General features: G+C 38.6%; 1 protein-coding gene across 1 annotated transcript in view; it reads right to left on the reverse strand.

Annotated features, from left to right (window-relative positions):
• Positions 1 to 27,081, reverse strand: part of KIAA1549 (KIAA1549 ortholog) — a 134,556-nt gene that overhangs the window by 9,474 nt on the left and 98,001 nt on the right. Inside the window, exons 16-18 of the mRNA XM_048213139.1 lie at positions 26,102 to 26,419; positions 15,586 to 15,632; positions 9,667 to 9,824 (exon numbers count right to left, since the gene is read on the reverse strand). Of these exons, the coding sequence (XP_048069096.1) occupies positions 9,667 to 9,824; positions 15,586 to 15,632; positions 26,102 to 26,419 (523 nt within the window). The remainder of the gene's footprint in view (positions 1 to 9,666; positions 9,825 to 15,585; positions 15,633 to 26,101; positions 26,420 to 27,081) is intronic.

The following is a 27,081-nucleotide window of genomic DNA, read 5'->3' on the forward strand; positions in this document are numbered from 1 at the left end:
AGGGAATACCACAGTTTTATTTGGATATCTAATAACTAGAGGTCAGAAAAAAACGGCCAGGCTCCTATCAGAGCAATGTACCCTGCAGAAACCCTTGACAGCTACTGAAGTTTCATAATAATTATTAAAATTATTAGGACTATCAGTACTGTTTGCCCAATACACATTGTTCAAGCAAATCCTGCAAAGAACAAAAATGCACGCTGTTGCCCAGCATTTACCAGGTGCAGAAAAGTGCATAGACAGAAAAGTATACCTTTGTGTTAAAATTATAGTGGTAGTTGAAATCATAATTCAGACACAATTCTGTATCTTGCTTTGTTTACTTACTGATACAACACAGACTTTCCCCATGATTCAAGTGGGGCATCGCACGCAGGAAACCTGCGTTTGCACTCCAGCCCCACCATCGTGACCTTGGGCAGCTGGCTACCACTCCCACTGAGCCTTGATCCCTCAATTCTCAAATGGGGATTAAAAAATCCACTTCGTGATGTTATTTCAAGAATTCAAAGAGATAAAATAGGTCAAGTACCATAAAAGAAGCAACTGGGAAATCTTACACCCTCTTTTTCTGATTCTTTCTGAGCTGCACAACTGGGGACTCCCAGGGAAGATGGTGAAGTAGAACCTTAAGCTCACTTCATTCCACAGACACACCTAGATAACACCCACATCAGAGTAACTAACCTAGAAAATGACCCGAAGACTGGCAGAACAGACTCTCCACAGTTAAACACAGAGAAGAAGCCACATCAGAAAAGGTAGGAAGGGCAGAGATGCAGTCAGGAACCAAACAGACCCTTCAGACTGTCCTCAGGAGGGAGGGGCACTGCAAGCCCAGAGAAGGGAAAGGAGAAGACCCCACCTCAGGCATCCCAGGCACAGGGGGCCTGCACTGGGAAGGCAATCCCCATATCATTTGGCTTTGAAAACCAGAGGGGCTTAACTTCATGAATTCTTACAATCAGTGGGGTTTAACACCTAGAACTTTAAAAATGAATAGGCTCAACTCTGGAAGCCAGAGGGTGAGAGGAACCTGAGTCCCCACCCTTAAAGAAACAGCACAAAAACAGCCCCACTTAGATACAGCATAGAAGCAGCCATTTGAAAAATGCCCGGGGTACAGAGATGCCATTTCCCTGCCCAGCACCCCTAGCCTACATATAGTGACACCTGCAGGAACCAGCACAGCACAAATACTCTCCACCTAGCTTGCTAACAGCGCACCTGCCCCCACACACTTCTGCAGACCCACCCCCTCCAATCTGCCCTTAGCCCCTCTCCAAAGAAGCTCCAGGTTCCTCCCAGGATAGAATACAGAAGCCCTGCTAACACTGGGCACCCTGTTCCTGCATTCTCCTGCAGTCACACCCCCCTCCAACCCACCCTCGGTAGGAATCCATCCAGAGAGGTGCCATAAGTGTGGCAGTATGCAAGCAGCCCTGACAGGATCAGCACCACTCAAAAAGTGATTCCTGCCCAGGGTGACAGGAAGATAACCACACACACCAGTCCAACTGGGACCCCAGCAGTGGGCTGGCAACAGGCATCTGTTGTGACTGCAAGCCCTGCCAACCAAGGAAAGCTTCTTGGGACAACACAGGGAACAACCCTGCAGTTCGGTGCTACTGTAGCTCTGGCAAACACCTGGTCCAACCCAAAACAAGCCCAATGTGGCCCCAGACTGGCCCACTAACGACAAGGGGCCAAACCCTGCCCACAACAGGCAAAGAGCCATGACAGACAACTGGACTGAAGGCAAAAGTGGCACAGCCACAACAGTAGGGTGCACGCACACACAGGAGGTGCTTAGGAGATACCCCTTAAGCACCAGGTTCTGGTTAACAGAGGATATTGCACTGCAGGGCACTACACAACCTCTCTTTATAAGGCCACTACTTTCAAGAGCAGGAGATACAGCTGACTTTCCTAACACACAGAAACAGACACAGAGAGTTAGACAAAATGAGGAGACTGGGGATTATGTCCCAAATGAAAGAAGAGGACAAAATCACAACAAAAGAGCTAAGTGAAACAGAGATAAGTAATATGCCATATAAAGAATTTAAAGTAATGATGATAAAGATACTCACTGGACTTGAGAAATGAGTGGAGGATCTCAGTGAGACCCTCAACAAAGAGAAAGAAAACATAAAGAACCACTCAGAGATGAAAAACTCAGTCACTGAAATTTCTGGAGGACAGAGTAATGGAACTCAATCAAGCTGAACAGGAGAAAGAAAAAAAGAATAATAAAAAATGAGAATAGATTAAGGGAACTCACCAATACCATCAAGTACAACAACATTCGCATTATAAGGATCCCAGAAGAAGAGAGAGTAAAGGGGGCAGAAAATTTATCTGAAGAAATAATACCTGAAAACTTCCCAAATCTGGGGAAGGAAAAAGAAATCCAGATCTTGGAGGCACAGAGAGCCCCCAACAAAACCAACCCAAGGAGGTCCACAACAAAACACATAGTAATTAAAATGGCAAAAAATGGTGATAAACAGAGAGTTTCAAAAAGAGCAAGAGAAAAGAAAACAGTTACATACAAGGGAAGCCCCCTACAGCTATCAGTGGATTTTTCGGCAGAAACTTTGCAGGCCAGAGGGGAGTAGCATGATGTATTCAAAGTGCTGAAACAACAACAATGACAAAAACCTGCAACCAAGAATACTCTATCCACCAAGGCTATCATTCACAATACAAAGAGAGATAAAGAGTCTCCCAGACAAACACAAGTTAAAGGAATTCATCACCACTAAAATGCCCTACGAGAAATGTTAAAGGGGAGACTCTTTGAGTGGAAACAAGAGATCATAAGCAAGAATAAGAAAAGGAGGAAGCACAAAAGCAGTACAAATGAAGTATATTTATAAAAATCAGTCGAGGGGTTCACAAAATAAAAGGATGTAAAGTATGACACCATTTACCTAAAACATGGGAGGGTGAAGAATAAAAATGTAGTGCTTTTGGAATGGGTTTAAACTTAAGTGACCATCAATTTTAAATAGACTGCAATATGCATAAGATGTTATATATAAACCTAATGGTAATCACAAGGAAAAAACAGTAATAGATCTGAAAAAAATGAAGAGAAAGAAATTCAAGTATATCACTAAATTAAGCCAGCAAACCATGAGATAAGAGAGCAAGAGAAGGGAATAGAGAAGAACTACAAAAACCATAAAACAAGTGACAAAATGACAAGTACATACCTATCAATTATCTTGAATGTAAATGAACTAAATGCACCAATCAAAAGACACAGGGTGGGTGACGGAATAGATTAAAAAAAAAAAAACACGAATATGCTGCCCACAGAGACTCATTTCAGACCTAATTGGTTGAAAGTATATTGGAAGTGTAGAAATGAAAAAATATTTATCATACAAATGGAAGTAAAAAGAAAGCTGGGATAGCAATACTTATATCAGACAAAATAGACTCTGAAACAAAGACCGTAACAAAAGACAAGGAAGGACACTACATAGTCATAAAGGAAACAATCCAAAATGAAGATATAATAATTGTAAATATTTATGCAACCAATATAAAAGCACCCAAATACAGAAAGCAGCTATTAACAAATGTACACGAAGTACTGAGAGCAACACAATAATAGTAGGGAACTTAAACACTCCACTTACATCAATGTATAGATCATCCAAACAGAACATCAACAAGGACATAGTAGCTTTGAATGACACATTGGACCACTTGGATCTAACAGATTCAGAACATTCCATCCTAAAACAGAATACACATTCTTTTCAAGTGCACATGGAACATTCTTCAGAATAGATAATATGTTAGGCCACAAAACAAGTCTCAACAAATTCAAAAAGGCTGAAGTCATACCATGCATCTTTTCTGACCACAACACTATGAAACTTGAAGTCAACCACAAGAAAAAATATGGAAAGATCACAAATATATGGAGGTTAAATAACATGCTGCCAAACAATGAATGGGTTGACCAAGAAATCAAAGAGGAAAATCAAAAGCACACGGAGACAAATGAAACAAACAAACACACACATACAGTGGTCCAAAATTTTTGGAATGCAGCAAAAGCTGATCTAAGAGGGAAGTGTATGGCAATATAGGCCTACCTCAAGAAGCAAGAAAAATCTCAAACAACCTAACTTTACACCTAAAGGAGCTAGAGAAAGAAGAACAAACAAAACCTAAAACCAGTAAAAGGAAGAAAATAAAAAAAAGATTAGAGCACAAAGAAATGAGGTAGAAACTAAAAAAAAAAAAACCAACAGAACAGATCAATATAAACCAGGAACTGGTTCTTTGAAACAGTCAACAAAATTGATAAACCTTTAGCCAGGCAAATAAAAAAAAAAGACTCAAATAAACAAAATCAGAAATGAAAAAGCAGAAATAACAACCAACACCCCTGAAAAATACAAAGAATTAAAAGAGAATATTATGAAAAAATCATATGCCAACAAACTGGACAATCTAGAAGAAATGGATAAATTCTTAAAACATATAACCTCCCAAAACTGAATCAGGAAGAAACAGAAAATTTGAACAGACCAATTACCAGTGACGAAAATGAATCAGTAATCAAAAAAGTCCTGACAAACAGAAGTCCAGAACCAGATGGCTTCACAGATGAATTCTACCAAACATTTATTTTTTTAAAGATTTATTCATTTTTTTGAGAGAGATGGGTGGGGAGGAGCATAGGGAGAGGGAGAATCTCAAGCAGACTTCCTGCTGTGTGTGGAGCTCAAAATGGGGCTCAATCCCATGGCCCTGAGATCATGACCTGAGCTGAAATCAAGAGTCAGACACTAAACGACTGAGCCATCCAGGCACTCCAAATTCTACCAAACATTTAAAAAAGAGTTACTACCTATTCTGCTCAAACTACTTCAAAAAACAGAAGAGGAAGGAAAGCTTCCAAATTTATTCTACGAGGCTAGCATTACCCTGATAAAGACATCACAAAACAAAAAAAAATACAAACAAACAAACAAAAACTACAGGCCAATATCTCTAATGAACAAAAATGCAAAAATCCTCAACAAAAAATGAGAAAAACAAATCCAACAATGCATTTAAAAAATCATTCATCACAATCAAGTGGGATTTACTCCTAGGATGCAAGGGTAATTCAATATTCCCAAATCAATCGATGTGATACATCACATCAACAAGAGAAAAGAACAATACGATCATTTCAATAGAGGCAGAAAAAGCATGTGACAAAGTACAACATCTATTCATGTTAAGAACCCTCAAAAAACTACGTTTAGAGGGAACGTACCTCAACATAATAAAGGCCACATATGAAAAACACACAGCTAACATCATACTCAACGGTGAAAAACTGAGAGATTTTCCCCTAAGATCAGGACGAACAAGACAAGGATGTCCACTCACCACTTTTATTCAACATAGTATTGGAAGTCCTAGCCACAGCAATTATACAACAAAAAGAAATAAAAGGCATTCCGATTGGTAAGGAAGAAGTAAAACTTTCACTATTTGCAGAGATATGATACTATATATAGAAAACCCAAAAGACTCCACCAAAAAACTACGAGAACTGATAAATGAATCAGTAAGGTCACAGGATACAAAATCAATATACAGAAATCTGCTGCATTTCTATATACTAATATTGAAGTGTCAGAAAGATAAATTAAGAAAACAATCCCATTTACAATTACACCAAAAATAATAAAATATCTAGGAATAAACTTAACCAAAGAGGTAAATGACCTGTATTCTGAAAACCATAAAACACTGATGGAAGAAACTGAAGATGAAACAAACAAATGAAAGATATTCCATGCTCATGGATCAGCAGAACAAATATTGCTAAAATGTCCATACTACACAAAGCAATATACAGATTTAATGCAATCCCTATCAAAATACCAACAGCATTTTTCATAGAACTAGAACAAATAATCCTAAAATTAGTATGGAACCACAAAAGACCCTAAATAGCCAAAGCAATCTTGAAAAAGAAGAACAAAACTGGAGATATCACAATCCCAGATTTCAAAATATACTACAAAGCTATATCGATCAAAACAGTATGGTACTGGCACAAAGAGGCACACAGATCAGTGGTACAGAACAGAGAGCCAGGAAATAAATCCACAATTATATGGTCAACTGATCTTTAACAAAGGAAGCAAGGACATGCAATGCAAAAAAGACAGTCTCTTCAGCAAATGGTGTTGGGAAAACAGGACAGCAGCATGCAAAAGAATGAAACTGGACCACTTTCTTATACCACACACAAAAATAAACTGAGAATGGATTAAACACCTAAACGTGAGACCTGAAACTATAAAAATCCTAGAAGAAAGCACAGGCAGTAATTTCTCTGACATCAGCCATAGCAGCATTCTTCTAGATGTCTCCTGAGGCAAGGGCAACAAAAGCAAAAATAAACTATTAGGATGACATGAAAATAAAAAGCTTTTGCACAGCAAAGGAGGGTGTTATGCAACTAATGAATTGTTGAACAATACATCAAAAACTAATGATGTACTATATGCTAGCTAACTGAACATAATAAATAAATAAATAAAATAAAAAACAAAACAAACAGGTAACCTATGAAATGGGAAAAGATATTTACAAGTGGCATATCCAATAAAGGGTTAGTATCCAAAATATATAAAGAACTGATACAACTCAACACCAAAAAAAAAACCAACCAAAAAACAAAAAACCGCACAAATAATCCAATTAAGAATGGGCAGAAGACATGAACGACACTTCTCCAAAGAAGACATCCAGATGGCCAACACCGGGAAATACGCTCAACATCACTCATCATGAGGAAAATGCAAATCAAAACTACAATGAGATATCATCTCACACCTGTCAGAATGGCTGAAGTCAAAAAAAACAAGAAGCAACAGGTGTTGCCAAGGAGGCAGAGGAAAAAGGAACCCTTGTGCACCATTCCTTGGAATGCAAACTGGTGCAGCCACTCTGGAAAACAGTAAGGAGGTTTCTCAAAAAATTAAAAATGGAACTACCCTACAATCCAGTAATTCCACTAGCAGTATTTACCCAAAGAAATGAAAACACTAATGCAAAAAGATATATGCACCTCTATGTTTATAGCAGCATTATTTACAATAGCCAAATTATGAAAGCATGAATGGATAAAGAAGAGGTGGTGTGTGTATAAATGGAATATTACTCAGCCATAAAGAAGAATGAAATCTTGCCATTTGCAATGACATGGATGGAGCTAGAGGGTATAATGCTAAGTGAAATAAGTCAGTCAGAGGAAGACAAATATCATTTGATTTAACTCATGTGGAATTTAAGAAACAAAACACATGAACAAAGAAAAAAGAGACAAAATAACAGATTTTTAACCTCAGAGAACAAACAGGTGGTTACCAGAGAAGGGAGGTGGGGGATGGGTGAAACAGGTGAATGAGATTAAGCGTTACACTTATCATGATGAGCACTGAGTAATGTATAGAAATGCTGCATCACCATACTGTATGCCTGAAACTAATATAACACTATATGTTAAGTACATTGGAATTTTAAAAAAACTAAAATGAAATTAAGTAACTAATTAATAATAAATAAATTAATGCACACATTTACACACTGATTCCCTTATTACTAGGCATTTAGGGGGCTCACAATTGTTCACTGTTATGAATAATGTTCTAATAAATATCATTGTACATGTAGTTTTTTCCCAGTATTTGGATTTCTTCGGGGAGGAGAAACCTAGATTCTCAAAAGTGGAATTACCAAATCCAAAGCTCAGTAAGTCGTATTGCCCAGCTGCTTTCCAAATGTTTAGTGATTTATACCACCACTGAAAATATAATAATTGTAACTGACACTCATTGAAAGTTTACAACATGCCAGGCACTATTTTGAGCCCTTCGCATTTGTTATCTTCTGCAATCCTCAAAACAACCATAGGAGGTTAAGTACTAACACATTATGCCCACTGTACAGAGCAAGAAACTGGATACTACTGTCATCACGCTACATTACTATGAGAAGATACAAGACTGAAATAGTGTCTCGCCATGGTTTTAATGTGCATTTCTTTAGTAATTTTCAAAGCTGGGCATTTTCCACATGTTTACGTTCATGTGATACACACCCCACACAAATATTCCTTCTGTGAATTCATTTTTCCTGTCCTTTGTCCATTCACGCTCTGAAGTCTGCCCACTTATCAATTTATATGAATCATCCTCTAATAAAAATACCTCATGGACATACCTATCTGCTGAATACTTCCCTAGATGCTATTTTCCTGTTGCGTTTACTAATTTTTAGACATAGATATATTTGATTTTACACAGCAGAAAGGTAACTCTTCCAGTGTATCTTAATATTTTCTATTACAAATTTTTACACAACATAATCTCTTATTAGAAATTATTAGAAAATAACATCCTCTTCAAATGTTTTATATGTATCATTTCTCTATTCTTCTAGATTAAAGATGAGTATGTCTGAATTTTGTTTGGGATATGAAATACACAACAATGTTCAAATAAGCAATAATTAGCAGGAGAAACAAAACTCACTGTAAGCACAGCATGTGTAAAATATATGAAATCCTGTAGGATATCCAGATATATTATTTGTCTTATTGACTGATAAACAATGCAACATAAAAGAACTTCCAAAGAAATCATAATGGGTAGTAACCCACCAATTATTGCAAGTTTCAAACTGGCTTAAACTAGTTCCTTGATGACATTATAAAGGTTGGTATTGTCGAGAAAGTTAGAAAATAGTAAAAAAAATAATAATAATAAGCTATTTAACATGTAATGGCTCTAAAGCTTCCAACAGGAAAGGTGAAGAAATGAAAATAAAATGAAAAGGAAAATGAAAGAGTGACGTTGAGCCCTTGTAAACATAGTTAGATGGGTATAATGAACTTTGAGGATTTTTCAGAGTATGCTGAGCTGTACAAAAAAAAAAAAAAAAGAGCTTAGAATCTTAAACTGCAGAGATGCTTCAGGAACAATGAACAACGTTCCCAAATACAGCATTCATAGTATCAACTATTCACGAGGTGGAGTTCCAGGACGTGAAACAGCAATTTTTAATTCTGGGCTTCAAGACTGGATCTCAGGTAAACTGCTGGGACAGACCAGCCAAGTGCCACATAGGAATCTCAGCTCAGCCATGTTGGGCCCTGCCTGTCACCTCATCACGAGGACCAAATGAAACAAAAATCTCCCTCAGGTCACTGGCCAGCAACCTTCAGAGCTGCTTTATCACCAGCTGGAAAAATGCCTTCTTTAGAACAAGCACTTGTTCTAACGCCATACCAAGTGCTCTGCAACACATCTCTCCGTTCAGCCTAAGAATTTAGAAACGTCTTCCCTGGAAGAGCTGTGCGGTGAACTCCATGTGAAGGACAGCTTCTGAGACACAGACTCAGGAACAAATCAGAGGCTGTCAGTCGGGATCTCAGCCACTCCCTCTTCCCACTTCCCCCGCCTACATCTCCACCAGGATCCAGGGGAATGTGACTCAGACCAGGGGAGGAGGTCACGGAACACTGGGACACCAAAACGCCAGGAAGTGAGACGTGTCCTCTGCCAGAATGCAGCCAAAAGCGAGGGTTATCTAGCTCAGAAATGCAGGCTAAACAGCCACGTGTACCTGTGGTGCCCCCGACAGGCCGTGGCCGGGCCACGGATGGCACGTCCTCAGAGTAGATCCCTCGGGCGGCGAACGGGGCTTCAGCCGATGCCTGTGGCTGCTGGGGCTCTGCGGGCACCAGCTCCGAAGACTGCAGCAAACCGGGGCCAAAACCTGGTCTGAAGGCAAAGCAAGCCCAAGCGTTAGGACCACACGTTACCCTGGCTCTGGCATTTTATTAGTTCCACCTTCAGCCCCACAGAAAAATAAGACCTCTCTGTTGGTGTATTACCCGTCTCCTCTCCTGGAACACGAGCTCCCTAAGGGCAGAGATGTTTTCTGTTTGCTCGCTGACTTATCTCCAGCGCTAAGAATGGTGCCTGGAATACAGGTGATGCTTGATAAGTCTCTGCGGGGTGACTGAAGAGGAAACACCTTAGTTTACAGACCACATGAAGGTGCAGGAAAGTTCCAGGGCCTGTGCACCTTCAGCATCGGACTAAAGGGCTGGTTCCCAACCTCAGCTGCACGTTAGCATCTTTTAAAAACCCCGATGTCCATGCTGCACCCCAGACCAAGGAAAACAGAATCTCTAAAGACAGGACCCAGATACGGCGGTTCAGACTTCCACTGATGATCCTGATACTCATCGCGGCTGAAAGCCAGTGCTCTAAAGTGGGGGTTCTCAAACTTTTTGGTCACAAGACGCCTTTACACTCATAAATTATTGAGGATTCCTGAGAACTTCTGTTTCTGTGGATTGTATCTACAGATATTTCTTGCATTCAGAATTAAAACGAAACATTTTTAAGTACTTATGCTTAAAATTGATTTAAAAATAACAATATTAAGCATCTTACCTGTTAACACTTTCTCAGGAAATCAACTCTATTTTCTAACCCCTCCCCCCTCAAAAAAAGTAATGAGAAGAGTTTTCCATTTTTTCAAATGTCCTTCATAGAAGACATCTGGATTCTCATATACTTTGTATTCAATCAGTTCCTGTAGTTATTTTAAGAAGAAAATCTGAACTTACATAAATACATAGTTGGATAAGGAAGACCTTATCAGATGATACTCAAATAATATTTCAGACAAATATTCTTTTTTGATATACCAAAACTCATCAAAGTTTCCTTAAAGGTTAGCGGCAATATGGAATCTGAAACAGTATCAATTAACTTTTTATACTCTGTTACAGAAATTCCACTGGTCTATTTTACACTTTGAATGGACCCATGAATGATTTTATGACATAAGTCATTTGGAAAATATGAGTTCACTGAGTTATGGAGACCTCCTAGATATTGATACATTTCATTTGGTAGTATCCAAAAAAACCACGTTCATTAATATCACCATTGAGCTCATCAGAAAAGTCTTTTAAGTACTAGGATGTTGTCAAGCACCCAGTGGCAGACAAAATTTAAATTTTCACTTGAAAGCTCAATTTTATCATTGGCAACAAATCCTGTTGGTTATTTTTCTTGAAGTGACAGGCTTACTTCCTTTATCTTCAAGACAGTGTCTGCCAAGCAACCCAAATCTGAATAACGATGTCTGCCAACTGATCATTCAAACAGAAAACAGAGCAGCAGTACAGATCCGTTCTCAACACAAACCACTGAACAGGTGCTTCTCCTTTAAAATTCCATACTTCACAAAGCACTTTATATGTATTTCCTCTTTTGTCCGACAGATGATGAAAGACTCAAGGGTTTACTTTAAATAAAATTAATAATTTGTACGACTTCATCGAGGACATGCTAACATAACTAAAAACCTGGCATTTTTTCAAAAAAACTGATGGCCCGGTGGTGAGGAATAGGAGGACTACTCAGGCCATTAGGTGTCTCTGCCTTGACTCATGCTAAGGTTCCAGCAGTTTCATCTACCACTGCTTCTGCCCCTTAGTGTAGCATCAACACATTAAAAAATAAAAAAAGTCAAATAATGCTTTAATATTATTATGAAACACAGTTTTGACTTCATAGACCCCCCCTGAAAGGGTCTCAAGGGCCCTCTAGGGGTCTGAGAATTCGACTTGAGAACCACTCTTCTAAAGAAACTCAAGAATAAAAAAACATGATAGTCTAATTACAGTTCTTTGCAAATGACAGTCAACCAGTAATTAACAGTTCAAACTAGTTTGACAAGAACATAGACTGACTTGCCCCTATTCTATAGTCTTATTTCTGGAGCACATCTCATAAATTGAAACCCAGGCTATTTATATTGCTCTCTTTAGAGAACTGTTACTGTTTTAGGTTGACCTTACAGATCTGAGAGCGTAACATAAGGCATGTTCCTCCTTCAATATCTGTAGACTGGAGTTCACCTAATCAATTCATAATCTCTTGACCATCCACCGAAGAACTAGCTCTTGCCCTTTAGTTATTTCTACTTTACCCAATTATCCTCCTCCTGACTACATGTGCATCCTGTTTATCCTAAATTGTGTGTTCACAGTTCGGTGTGATCCAAATCGCCCAGAATCCTTTAACTTGAGTAACCATAAAATTGGTCATCCAAACCAGACTGCTTTTGAGAGTCAAGGTTATTAATAATTACGCTAGAAAACAGGTGTAAACTGAACTGAACTGGGCAAACCAGATTAGATGGCCTCCATCGTTAACTTCTGCCCCGGATCACCTTATCTTCACCCGCTCTCTTTACTTTTGTTGTTTTCGGACCACAAAGCAGTGCCTGCGTTGGGAAGGGGGTTGGCAGAAAATAAAACCAGCCCCTCTGAAAATGAGGGCAAAGAAAGAACAGAAAAAAAAACGAGGAAGCAGATAACATTCCTACTTCTACGTGACTTGCAGTCATTGAAAGGATAGTTGAGTACGATTTCTGAGATTAACTCTGGTTTTCTGCAATTTCTTCTTTGTAATAAATCATTTGTCCACTCGTGTGCATCTGCTTATGGACTCTATTCTGTTCCTCTGGTCTGTTTGTCTAGCTTTACAGTGATACCACACTGTCTTCATTACCCTACAGTAATTTACAACCTTGAGAATAGTCCTCACACACTATTCTTTTTCTCAAGGTGTTTGAACATTGTTAGCCTTTTGCATTTCCACATAAGTTTTTAAAATCAGCTTGTCAGTTTCCACATATTTTTTTAAAGACAACAAACTACTAGGATTCTGAATGGGATCACAATGAATCTGTAGATTACTTACTGGAGACTGATACTTTAAATATACTGAGCTGCCCAATCCATGAGCACTTTCTTTAGAGGGCCTGACTATCTTTGGTGAGATTAATTCTGAGATATTTTATGTTTTTTAATGCTACTTTTGCAGCATCTTCGAAAGTTTTTGTCTGTTGCTCATAAACAGAAATAAAACAGATTTTTGTATGCTTATCTTACATCCAGCTATTTTGTAATTTATCTATCTTGCTAAATTCTCTTAATTCTAACAATTTATATGTTGACATTGAGGATTTCCTACTTAAAAAATATATATATCATTTGAGAATAATAACAGTATTATTTCCTTCCTTGAATTTCTTAATCTTTCTTCTTCTCCTTCTCCTTCTTCTTTTTTTTTTTTTTTTTTTGCTTCATTACACCATCTAGACCCCCAGGGCAATGCTGAATAGAAGTAATGGAAGCAGCTATCTTTGTCTTGCTCCTATTCTCAAAAGGAGAGCTTTTAACATTTCAACCTTAAATCATATTTGCTGAAATAAATCTTATCAGATTAGACAAGTTCACTTCTATTCTTTGTTTGCTAAGATTTTTACCACAAACGGATGTTGAATTTTATCAAATGCTGTATTTAGTGAAATGAGATTTCTCTCCTTTATTCTCCGCAAAGTAGTGAATTATACTGGTTGATTTTTCAAAATGTTAAATTACCCTTGCAGTGTTGGAATAAATCCAGTTTGGCTGTGATATGATATCCTCTCGTATACAATGCTGCATATGCTTGCTAATATTTAGTTTCAAGTTTCTGCATCTACGTTTATGAGTAAAACTCATGAACCCTTAATGTTTTCTTTCCTGCAATTTCCTTGTCCTTGTCTCATCCTTGATATCAAGGTTATGCAGTCTTGGGGCACCTGGGTGTCTCAGTCGGTTAAGCATCTGCCTTTGGCCCAGGTCATGATCCCAGTGGGATCAAGCCTTGCATAAGTCGCCCTGCTCAGTGGGGAGCCTGCTTCTCCCTCTGCCTCTGCCTGCCAATCTCCCTGCTTATGATCTCTTTGTCAAGTAAAAAAGAAAAAAAAAAGGTTATGCAGTCTCAAAGAATGAGGTGCAGAGCATTCTGTTTTTATATTCTTTAGATTAATTTGTAGAACACTGGCATGTTTTCTTCCTTTGGTGTTTTCAGTAGAATTTACCATTGAAGCCCAAAGTTTTCTTTGTGGGAAGAATTTTAGGAATGATGTCAATTTCTTTAATAGTTACATGACAATTCAGGTTTTCTCTTTCTAGGAATTCTTCCATCTATCTTATTTCGAAAAAAAAAAAAAATTCTTTCTATTCTTTCTTAATAAACTCTACCCCCAAATGGAGCTCAAATTCACAACCCTGAGATCAAGGGTCACATGCTCACTGACTGAAGCAGCCAGGTGCCCCAGAAATTTTCCATTTAAAAAAATTTTTTAAAGATTTTATATTTATTTTAGAGAGATAGAATGTGAGATAGAGCATGAGAGAGAGTAAGCAGAAGGAGGGGGGAGGAGTAGAGGGAGAAGCCAACGTCCCCGCCGAGCAGGGTGAGCCCCATGTGGGACTTGATCCCAGGACTCTGGGATCATGACCTGAGCCAAAGGCAGACGCTTAACCAACTGAGCCACTTTTCATTTTAAATTGAACAAAAATGTATTCATAAAATCTTCTTAATATCTGTGAAATCTTTTAAAAATCAGTCTTTTAAAAATCTGTCAAAATCTTTTTTATTTCTAAAAGATCTGGATTAATATGTTCTTCTTCATTCCTCTTATTGATAATGATGCACAGCTTACTTGATCAAGCTCTCCAGGGATTTATCAATTTTATTAGCTTCTTTTTCAAAGAACTAACTCCTAGCTTTGTCAATCTTCTCTATTACGGTACTTTTTTTTCTATTTCATTAATTTCTTTTTCTTTTATTTTTTTTTTAAGATTTTATTTATTTATTTGAGGGAGAGTGAATAAGAGAGAGCATGAGCAGGGGCAGAGGGAAAGGGAGAAGCAGACTCCCCTGCTGAGCAGAGAGCCCAACACAGGGCTCGATCCCAGGACTCCGGGATCATGACTTGCGCTGAAGGCAGACGCTCAGCCAACTGAGCTACCCCGGCGCCCCTATATCATTAATTTCTATTCTTATTTTTATTATTTCCTTCCTTCTATTTCCTTTAGATTTAATTAGATGTTGGTTTGTGTTTTTTTTTTTTAACACTGAGATGAATGCTTAGAGTATTGGTTTTCAGCCATTTTTCTTTTCAAATGTATTTTGATTCATGTAAGGCGTCGGCGTCCCCCCTAAGTGTGCCTTGAGATAGATCCCACAACTTTCACTGTGTCAAATTTTCAAGACTCCAAGCCCCAAGAGTCTGTCCAAAGTTTTACTCAGCTTCTCAGTCGCCTCCTCTGGAATTAGCAGGTCCCTGGGAGAAAGTTCGAAAGGCAGGGCTCATCTCTCTGGATTTCCTGGATCTTGGCCCCACACCACTTCACTGTCATGTTAGCTATCTGAGTTTGGTTTTGTTTTATTTTAGCATCTTGTCTAGCTTTTCCAGTTGCCCTCAGCAAATTATCTAGTCTGTCATTACTAGAAGACCTTAAATTCTACCTTTTTTCTCCTCTTCAGATTAGCCCAAGACAACACACAACTAAGAAGTTTTCATCTGCTCTAAATATTAGCTCAAAGAAGTGAGTTAACAAAATTTTTAAAAACAGCCTATGTGAGGAAGTCCTAATGCATTTTCTCCTGAAAACTTTACCTCGGCAATGGGCCTGATGGGGGAGTCATTCCATAGTCTTCATATCTCTGGAAGAAAACCAAAAGAAGATGAAGATTAACATTCCATGCTTATTAGAAAGTGACAACAGGAAACTTAAAAATTTGGATTTGCAGGATTAACTGTCAAGAGAATTATTTTCTCGTAAAAGTGTTGGCATGCCATTGAGGCATGCTGCCATCAATAATGCCAGAAGTTTCGGCTTGGGAAACTGGGCTACCATGCTTTAAAAAAACACACACTAATTTCTAGACCTTTCTTTCTTTTATAAAAACATGAGTAACAGAAAGACTTCTGGCATCTCTTCTTCCCTACAGGCTCATTCTCTATAAATCTGTTTCTTCTGCTAAAAAGGTAGGCCTTCGTGGCCACACTTCGTACAAATGACTCTACCATCATGGGCCAAGATGGTCACCAGAGCCAGCAGGTTTCCAGCAGCAATTCAAATATACTCATAAAACTAAAGTATGTGAGTGCTGTACTGTGTTGTAGAACATCGTGGAAAGAGAAAGAACACAACGAGAACCAGAAGTTAGAGAGACACTTAAAGATGAAGTTAACACCTTCAGTTTCTGAAAGTTTTCTGGTTCCAAGGAGGCCCAGCCATACTCCTGACCTTATTTTCCATCCAGTGCCCCATATCCTTCAATCGGCTTTTTTAACTTGGGCTCATCTCAGGTAACCATGTGTTCTTTGGCTCAAACAATATCAATATGGCATCAGGTTTAAAGAAACATGTACCTATGTTGTGTTCCTCATGAAATCAACACATCCTGACCCTAACATTCGTGGGACTCCTACTTCAACACTTCTTTCAACAACTGTGAATTGCTATTTGGGAATCAGATTTCTTAACAGAGTGGTAACTCTGGACAGAGTCCATCCAACTGTAGTCAGTTTGAACCAACTGGTTGTCCAGGATCTAGAGCCCCCAGTGAAGTTACTAAGTCAGCCTTGCTTTGGGACCTGCTCTCAAATTAGGTATTTTTTAAGCTGTAATGATTAGTATTTTGTGGTAAGTGCTATGAGCACTAACCCTGGCCCCAGTAACAGCAACAAAGGGCTCACTACCTCTATTTTATCGATGAAATCAACTCACAAGGAAGTTAACTAATTTCCTCCTAATAAGTCTTTCTGACTCAAAAGACGAGCTTTTAACCATTGCACTGCACTGCCCATGGTTCCCAAACCAGATTTCCCCCCTTGAATAAATCTCTACTTTGTGAAGAAAAATAGAGGCTTTGGAGTGAAACAGACTAGTCAAGCTACTCAACTTCCCTGGGCCTATTTCCTGATGCCAAGAAGGATAGAATGAACCCTATAACTCATACAGTTTGAAGGGATTATTATGTATGAAACTGTGCTCAAATTACTTCACCTTCTGACCCTCTCTGCTTCCATCCCCTCGGGAGAGGGGGGGAGAGGAGAACCTTGTAGAGTTCCCCAAATGAGGTCAAACAGCCAAAAGGGATTATGGAAGAAGGGAAGAATAGAAGGAAGAGGAGTTTCAATTCCTTTTCAAATAATTAAAGGGAAATCTGACACCAGATAAAGATTGTTCACAGTGGCCCCTGTATTTTTTAGCAGTCTGAATTTTTTAAACATATTCATATGCAAAATAAAACAAAACAAAAAAAGATCAAAGTTTACATATCAGGATTTCAGGAGGTCTAGTAAGTGATAAACTAACAGAAAAACACTGAAAACTAGCTGTCTACCTGTTTTGTTATTGTGGTACGAGGGATTTCAACTCCATTGTAATCAGAAAAAAGGAAGTGATTTTTCCAGAGAGTGCATGCCCCAATGAAAAGGATTTAAAAAAAAAAAATCATAGACATAATGACAGGTGTTTACTTTAAGTGGGTCACATCTATATAAAACTTTGGGCAACAAAATAGAAATTTAAGGTTTCAACCAGCAATGTCAAATAAAAATACCATTTTAATGCATCCCTTCCTTCTACTCAGTATAAAACAGGCCAATAGAGCAAGAAAGGCATGTTAAATGGTTGGTGGAGTCTGGGATGGGTCTGCTTGTGAAATGTCCTGGTTCAGACAACCATACTTGGTACTTAGAAGACTGCTCCAGGGAGATTAACTTCATTCAGGAAAGCAGAAATACGACCTATCAAGTGGCCTTCTCACCAATGCATAACTAACCCTTACAGTGGCCAAAAAAAAGATTAAAAAATGTCATTAGATGGTAAATAAAGGTTCATGTGGTAACTGAGGACATTCTGAAATCTACATTATTGTAGTTTTTACTGTAGTCAGAAGAAGGGAATAAAAGGTGATCAGGTTCCTCCTGACGACAAAAAATAATTTATGACCAATTTATAAACATGATAAAATTATATTAGATATGCACAGATACAGCCAATGATTCTGGTTTTCCACTAGATTAAACTGCTATCATCATCAAAACATATAAGGGTAACATCAAAGGCCCATGATGAGAAAACAACTCAGTTAAGAGTGTTTATAAAAATCTTGCTATGGATTTGAGTTCTTGATTAAGATGGTGGATTAAGGCATTATCACGGAATTGTTCATCTCCAAAACCTATGAACAATGAACAAATAATAAAAATAATAATACAAATCACTCAAAAATTATTGCTAAAATTCACCAGCAGAAATCAAACAAGCAAAGAAAGGAACAGATTCATACCATAAACTGAGAAAACTAGCAGCCAAGGAACAAAAAAGGACTGTGGCTGCATAATGGGAAAGTAGTAAGAATAGCAATTCCTTTTTATAAGTTGCTAAGAAGAGATGATAAAACAATAGAATGAATGGAAATGGGAGACCCCAGAACTGAAATAATTTGGGACCTAATTATTGGTGGAAATGATTTGAGGACCGAAACAATGTGAATGTGACTCTAAGAAATCAACTAGCAGGGAAAAGAATAGATATGGCTCCAAACCAAATCATTGCCACAGAGAAAGGGCCCATGATAATCATAAAGAAGACAGAGAAACCAGAACAAAGCAGCTAAAGCCATTAGAGAATAAAAAGATAGGTACAGAAAACAAAGATGAGCAGATACGAAGATAATTGGTATCTTCAACTCCAATAAATAGAATAGAGTAAGAAAATTATGTCAGATATAAAAGCAAGTTTCCCTGAAGTGAATGAAAGAGCTGAACCTGAAGATCAAATGGACACTGGCTATTCATGGGGGAAAATGATTCAGAAACACTGGCTGAGCGCCCAGAATTATTTACGCTTCCTAGCAGGTAGGGTACGTACATCCCTTACCAGGAAAGGGGAAATTAAGATGGCCACAGATTTCTTCACAGAACAATTCAAAAAGCATTAGGAGCAGAGAGAAATAACACAGAGATGCCAGTGGTGAACAAGGTCATTTCGGGAAGTGACATGAGAACTCTTCCCGCAAAACTCAAGGCTAGGTCAAGCGGCTCCTGTAGGCTTCCCCGTTGGTGCTGAGTCCCCCTGTCCTCCAGAGGATGCATCTACTGTGTCAGCCTCTCCGCTCCCCAGCCTGCTCAACACCAGTAAATGGCCTTTTACCTGTCAGCCACCACCCTGACATCCTACATTCAAGACTGGAGGCAGAGGGACAATCAGGTAGTGCTTGCAATGGTGGTGAGAGATGATGGTGGCTCCTGACGTAATGTGGAAGATTCGAGAGGAAGAATCTACAAAGCTGCAGCACGTTGAACTGACACCAACTCCCTGTCCTTGCCCTTCAGTGCAGTCTAGCATTTCAACTGCACCCTCTAATCTGCACATCTCTTGCCCCTTGTCCTTTCACCACATTTGCCTGAGAAAGCCCACTCCTGGATCAACCCAACTGCCCCTTTTCTCCTTGTCTCCACCTGGGTATCTACATGCTGATCAACAGAACTACAGAACTTTAATTTGTGCCACTATAATTTTGCAACAGTCAATCTCAACAGGGTCTTCGATGCCACTAAGTAATGACTCTTGTGTCTCTAAATGGTTTTCTCACACTCTCTACAGTAAGTATGCACAATCTCTGCTCTCCCTCAAATCTCTTGCCCTGCCACACTTCCCTCATTCTCAGTAAATAACTCTGCTTTCTCCACTGTGAAAAATAGAAGCCACGATGAGATGGGAGGCCCCTCAACTTCCTGTCACCCACTACAAACATGATTGTATATGCACTCAACTCCTCCCCTCTCCTTGGAAGAAATACATCCCCTCATTTCTAAAGATAATTCCTCCTTTGGTACTCTGGATCCCCTTTCCTGTATTATCGAACTCTCCCTCTAGACTGGCGCAGTGCCATCAGCAGTCAAATACACTGAAGCCATGGAGAGTCTTCCTCTTGAATCCATGCACTGCGTCATGCTAGTTGGGGCAACCAACAACACTCACCAAGATTATTAGGACAACTTCCTAAATGTCTCCCTGCTTCTGGTCTTGCACTCTGACAAACCATTCTCCAGTCTAAAATGAGTGCAATCTGTCAAAAAGGCACACTGAATTATGTCTTTAGACTGCTCAAAACTCTTCAGTGTCTGGCCATTACCCTCAGGATGAGGACTAGGCTCCATCCCTATCGGCTTCCTGCTTTTTCTCTCCTCCCTCATGTCTCACCCCTCTTACTTCTCACTCTGTATTAGTAGTCCAGAACTAATATCACTATTAAGAACATTTTGGAGCAAAAATTTTAACAGCCTTATTTCATTATAATTGACGCACAATGAACGCACACATTAAAGTATACAAATTGTTAAGTTTTGGCAAATGTTGGTACCCACAAACCATGCTCATGAACCAGAGAATGAACATACCCATCACCACCCAAGCCTCCTGGTGCCCCTCCGTAATCCCTCTGTCCCATACCTTTACCCAAATTCACTCCATCCCTAGGCAACCACTGATCTGCTTTCTGTCACTTTAGATTAGCCTGCATTTTCTGGAATTACATATAAATCGAATCAGACAATATGCACTGTTTTTTGGTTGGGGGGGTAGCTTCTTTCCCTCAGCATAACTATTCCGAGACCCAACCATGTTGTCATATGTATAAATAATTCATTCCTTTGTATTACTGAGTAGTATCCCACTGTATAAATACAATACCATTTTTGTTTGTCTATTTGCCTGTTCATGTGCATTTGGGTTGCTTCCAATTTGAGTCTCTTACAAATAAAGCTGTCATGACGTACAAGTCTTTGTCCGGACATATGCTTTCATTTCTCCTCAGTAAATATTTCAGAATAGAATTGGGTCATAAAGAAGGCATAGGTGTAATTTTTTAAGAGACTGTCAAACTGCTTTTCAAGAGGTTGTGCTATGTTACATTCTTATCAACAGTTTATAAAAGTTCCAGTTGTTCATGTTCTAATAGGTATATAAGGGTATCTCATTATGATTTATTGCACTTCACTAAGACCTAATGAGGTTGAACATCTCTCCATCTGCTGATTCTTTGTACTTGTCTGCTTATTATCTGTATTCCTTCTTTGGTGACATTTGTGTTCAAATCCTTTCCCACTTTTTATGGGATTGTCTGATAATATGTTCAATTTATTGAGATTAGCTTTATGGTCCAGAATATGGTCTATCTTGGTAAATGTTCCATGTACTCTTTTTTAAAGCTAATTTTTAAATTTTAATTCCAGTATGGTTAACATAAAGTTTTATATTAGTTTCAGGTGTACAATAGAGTGATTCGACAGTTCTATATATTACTCAGTGCTCATCGTGAGAAGTGTACTCTTTAATCCCCATCACCCATGTACTCTTGAAAGAATGTACATGCTTTCTGCTCTTCTTGGGTAGAGTACTTTATAAATGTCAATTAGTTCAAGCTGATAATCAGTATTAACTCAAGACTTGTTCAAGTTTTCTCTACCTTAATGATTTGCTCTATACTCATTCTATCAATTATTGAAAGAGAAGTGTTGAAGTCTCTGCCTGTAGCTGTGGCTTTGTTTATTTCTGCAGGCAGTTCTATCAGTTTTTACTTCACATATTTTGATGCTCTATCATAGGCACATAAACATTTAGGATTTTACGTCTTCTTGATGAACTGACCAATATATTACTATGAAATGATCCTCTATATAATATTCTTTACTATGAGATCATTTTGGCTAACATTAATATAGCCACTCCAGTTTCTTATGATTAGTGTTAACACGGTTTATCTATCTCCAAACTTTTTTTTTCTTCTCCATACGTTTAATCTATTTGTGGCTTTATATTTAATGTGAGTGTCTTGTGAGCAACAGATAATTGGATCTTGAGTTTTATTCCATTGATAATCTTTGCCCTGTAATAGGAATATTTAGACCATTCATATTTGATGTGATTACTGATAGGGCTAAATTTAAATCTACCATCTTGGTATCTGTTTTCCATTTGTCCCATCTGTTCTTTGTGCCACTTTTCCTCCTTTTCTGCCTTCTTTTGGACTTTTTTTTTTTAAGATTTTATTTATTTGTTTACTTATTTACTTATTGACAGAGAGAGAGAGAACACACAAGCCAAGGGAGGGGCAGAGGGAGAGGAGAGGGAAACAGACAATCTCAAGCAGACTCTGCACTGACTGCAGAGCCCAACACCAGGCCCAGTCTCACAACACTGAGATCCTGACCTGAGTCGAAATCAAGAGTCAGATGCTTAACTGACTGAGTCATCCATGGGCCCCAAGACTGAGAGTACTTTTTATAATTTCATTTTTACACTTTTGTTGGTTATTAACTATTCCTCTGCAGGGTTTTTTTAGTGGTTGCTATGGAGCTTATATGCTATATTTTTCACTCATCACAGTCTACCTTCAAATGCTATTATTCCACTTCGTGTATGATATACGAACATCAAAACAGTGCACTTCTATTTCTCTTCTCTTGGCCTTTGTGCTATAGTGTTTTCATACATTAAGTTCTATATATGTTATAAACCCCCATACACTGTCATCCTTTTGCCTTAAATAGCCAATTATCTTTTTTTAATTTAAAAAAATAAACAAAAAGTTTTTAAAAATTATCCACGTATTTAGATTTCTAGTGTTTTTCATTCATTTATGTAGATCCAGATCTTTATCTGGCATCATTTTGCTTCTCCCCAAAGAATTTCCCGTAACATTTCTTATAATGAAAGTCTGCCAGTGATACATTCTTTCAGCTTTTGTGGTCTAAAAAAGTTTTTGAAAGTCATTTTCAGTAAATAGAGAATTAATAGTTTTTTTCTTCAGTTCTTTAAAGATTTGTTTCACTGTCTTCTGGACAATGAGAATTTTGCTGTCATCCTCACCTCTGTTCCACTGCACTACCATGTGTTCTTTTTCTCTGGATGATTTCAAAATCTTTGTCACTTATTTTGAGCAATTTGATTATATCTTGTGGTATAATTTTCTTCATGGGGGCGCCTGGGTAGCGCAGTTGTTAGGCATCTGCCTTCGGCTCAGGGTGTGATCCCAGCTTTATGGGATCGAGCCCCACATCAGGCTCCTCTGCTGGGAGCCTGCTTCTTCCTCTCCCACTCCCCCTGTTTGTGTTCCCTCTCTCGCTGGCTGTCTCTCTCTCTGTCAAATAAATAAATAAAATCTTAAAAAAAAAATTTCTTTTTCTTCATGTTTCTTGTATATAGGGGGTCACCAAGCTTTGTGGATCTGCACATTTACAGTTTCCATCAAATATGAAAAACTTTTGGCCCTTATTTATTTTTTTCTAACTCTCCCTCCCTTCTTCTGGGACTCCAATTACACGTATATTAGTCCACTTGAGGTTGTCCCCAGCTCACCAATGCTCTATTCATTTTGTCAGTCTACTTACTCTCTTTGTTTTACGTTGGATAGTTTTTATTACTATGTATTTAAGCTTACTAATCTTTTCTTCTTCAATATCTAATGTGTCAATATATAATCCCAAAAGTATATATTTTATCTCAGACATTATAGTTTTCACCTCTATATTGACTTGTATCCTTTAACATCTTCAATGCCTCTAATTAATACATTCAATGTTTTCTCTAGCTTCTTGAACATATGGAAGTTCATTAAAACTATTCTTTTAAAATCCCTGTCTACTAGTGCTGTGGCATTTTCCTGCCTCTTTGCTTATCTGGTTAGTTTTGAGTGGATTTCAGACATTATTAATTTTACCTTGTTTGGGTGCTATATTATTTTTGTTTTTTTAATAAATATTCTTGAGCTCTGTTCAGGTTCATGTACTGTTTTTATGCTTTGTTAGGTAAAACTGGGGAAGCTTTAACCTGGGGCTCATTTTGCTCCACTACTGAAGCAAACCAATGCTCCTTCTGAGTAATCTAACTGTTGCTCCTTGAATTATGCAGCTTTCTACTCTGGAAGGAGAGGAACTATAATACTCAGCTTGGCCTATCAAAACAAAATACCACAGAGTGGGTGGCTTCAACAACAGAAATTTATTTTGTTGCAGTTCTGTAGGCCAGAAAGTCCAAGATCAAGGTTCCAGCAGGGACTGGTTCATGGTGAGAGCTCTCTTTCTATCTTATAGACAGCCACCTTCTCGCTGTAGCCTTAGATGGCAGAGAGAGTGAGCTCTGACATTTTTTCTTATTAAAAGGGTGCCACAGTTCTCTCAGATCAGGATTCCAACATTATGACCTCATTTAGCCTTAGTCACCTACTTAAAGACCCTAGCTCCAATATAGCCACATGGGGCTTTAGACTTCAACATCTGGATTTGGGGGGTACACAATTCATTCTATAGTAGGAACTTATTTCCACATCTGTGTGAGCCCTGACGACTGTTCCCTCTAATCTTTTTAGGTGGTTCTTTCCCCAGTCTTACGCAGTTTCCTCATACTCTTAAACTGATCAGAACTCAGATGAAGATTCTTTGCAGATCTCTAGAATTCTCTGCTTTCTTGTACTCTTTGTTGTGAAATATAGCTATCTTTTCCTCCTCAGTCTCCAATTCTTTCTCAACTCAGAGAGAACACTGTGCTCTGCCTGAGGTCTCCCTCCCTGCACCGCAGCTAGAAACTCAATCAAGATAATAAACTGGCACATGTGTAGAGCTCAACTCATTTCTCAGCAATCCCTCTCCTTTGCTGCCTAATGCCCAGGACTGTGAAAACCCATATATTGTGTGTGTGTGTGTGTGTGTGTGTGTGTGTGTGTGTGTATTTCCCTCCTTGTTATTTTAGTTGTTTCTGGAAGGAAGGTAATCCAACCTTGTTCCTCCACCTTGTCCAGAAGTTTGTACTGGACATTTTTAATTCTGTCTCTGCCATGTTTCTCTACTGCAACCATTAATTAACCTTCAGACTTCCACTCAGATCCCATTTTATCTACAAAATCCTTCTAAATATCTCACAGCTCAAGTAGGTGCTCCCTGGCTGTACTTTCCCCCCGCCAAGGCACCCACCATGCTATTTTAAAATGACTGCTTCAATTGTCCACATACCCCCTGCTGTAATGCAGAAGTTGGAGTTGTGCACTGTGCATTGCTGTATCCCCAACACTTAGCAGAATACCCAAATACAGCAGGTACTCCATAAATCTACCTGGATGAATAAACAAATGAAAGAAGCTTAAAGTGAAGAGAGAGCAGCTGAAGCCACATTCACTTTATCAAAGAGTTTGTTCTATATCATCCATTTCCTTAAAGATTATAAACTACCAGTTATAAATATGAAGTATTTAATATTTATAGTTGTAACATTAAAAACAACAATAATGAGATAAAATGGCATTTTTCCCTACATGGTAGCAGTTATTGAAGGAAACAATCTATTACTAATGGCATACTCTGAAAATTCAAACCAATTTTAGAGATAAAAATTCCTTTAACATATGTTCATCACCACCCAATTTCACCTTAATATGGGTAATGTAATCAGAGGACCCAGTATACACACTCCTTGAGAAACTGGGTCTAATTAACTTCCCTCCAGAGTCAAATGTTTAAGTCCAATCATCCAATCTGGAATTAGCAAGAAAATATTTAATGTTACATCCTTTAGTTTTACTTCTGCCCCCATGTTTTGAGAAGGCACATCTGAAAGGACTGACAGAATATGAAAAAAAAATAAAGGATAACAAAGGAAAATGAAATCCTGAAATGTTAAGTCCTAAGATGGAAACTTAATATTTGAAATGGTTGTCCTTGCTGCCTATGTTCTTGCTGCCTATACTCCTGGAGCCTCAAGGACCACTCCAGTCCCAGGTGGCCTTCTAAGAAGAAGCCTAATGATTTGGTACATTCTAAACTGCACCTTTTATAAAGACATCAATGAGAATATGCTTTGACAGTTACCCCACATCCATTTCATGACACTGAAGGGAACCCAGGAAGAGACCCCCATAAAATACCAGAGTTGCATAAAAGGATGCCTCCAACATTAAGAATTAACTTAGAAAAAAAATAATAAAAACTGAGGCCCCTCAGTCAAGTTTTAATTCTTATCAAATGAAATCCGTATTATTGTAGTGATTCTGAAATTGAGGGAGTCAGGCAACAAAATTCCAACATATAGCCCATGAGAGAATTTTAGAAGGCCTGTACTTACGCTACATGGGTTGTTGGCCGTCTGAGCAGAGCTGTAGAAGGACCCCCACTGGGTGGCTCGCCTCTCATCCCTGGAAGGGGTGCTGCTCACAGGCAGGATGGCTGGGACACCCGGGCCTGCAACCGCAGCACTGGCAGGCTGGCTGCTGGGCGCCACAAGAGCAAAAGCGTCGTCCAGGAGGGAGTGCATGGTCTGGCGCGCCTCCTCAATCGATGGTTGGGGCGGAATGTACTGGGAGGCTGGGAAGGGCAGGCCTGGATACCTCCCCAGCTCAGCAGAGGACGGTGTCTGCACATCAGCCGGGAGGTCGGGATCGGACTACAGCAAGGCAAACAGCAAAGGGAACAAGGATCAGATGTGACCTTTTGTGGTGACATGAAAACAAAACTACAGGGCCAAAATGGAACTGAATACTTTTCACTGACATTGAGGAACAAGTTTACCATAAGAATTTTTTAAATGACAGCTATGGGGTGGCAGTGGCAGAGGGAGCTTGAAACGGGATGAAAGAAAAAAGTGAAAATAGTCAACAATCATTTGGCCAGCAAAACTCAACCAACTATCGAAAATGCATTTCAATACCTGCAAGTATGTATTTTTATTATATTCCCCTAAGAAGCCAAAAAACATCTCAGAGTCTTATATACTAAAATACCAAGTCAAATTTCCATAAATACCAAAAACTAAAGCAGTCTATTGACTATGGTAAGAAAATGTCTCCCTACACACCACAGAAGAGTTCAAAGTCACCACCATATTGCACATAAAGTTGTATGAACAACTTTAATACTTACTATAACAACTGCTTATAATAGTAAATAGAGTGTTTATTCAGAAACCACATGTCTTTCAGATGGAGCTGCCTCTGCATAACATGAGTCATCCAGAAAGGTTTAAATTATATTCTATACCTACTGTTGAAGAGGAAGGGACATTAGTAACAATTAAAGTTTCTTAAAATCTTACTTCCTGATACTGCT

The sequence above is a fragment of the Ursus arctos genome, unplaced genomic scaffold, assembly GCF_023065955.2.
Source record: "Ursus arctos isolate Adak ecotype North America unplaced genomic scaffold, UrsArc2.0 scaffold_3, whole genome shotgun sequence".
NCBI lineage: Eukaryota > Metazoa > Chordata > Mammalia > Carnivora > Ursidae > Ursus > Ursus arctos.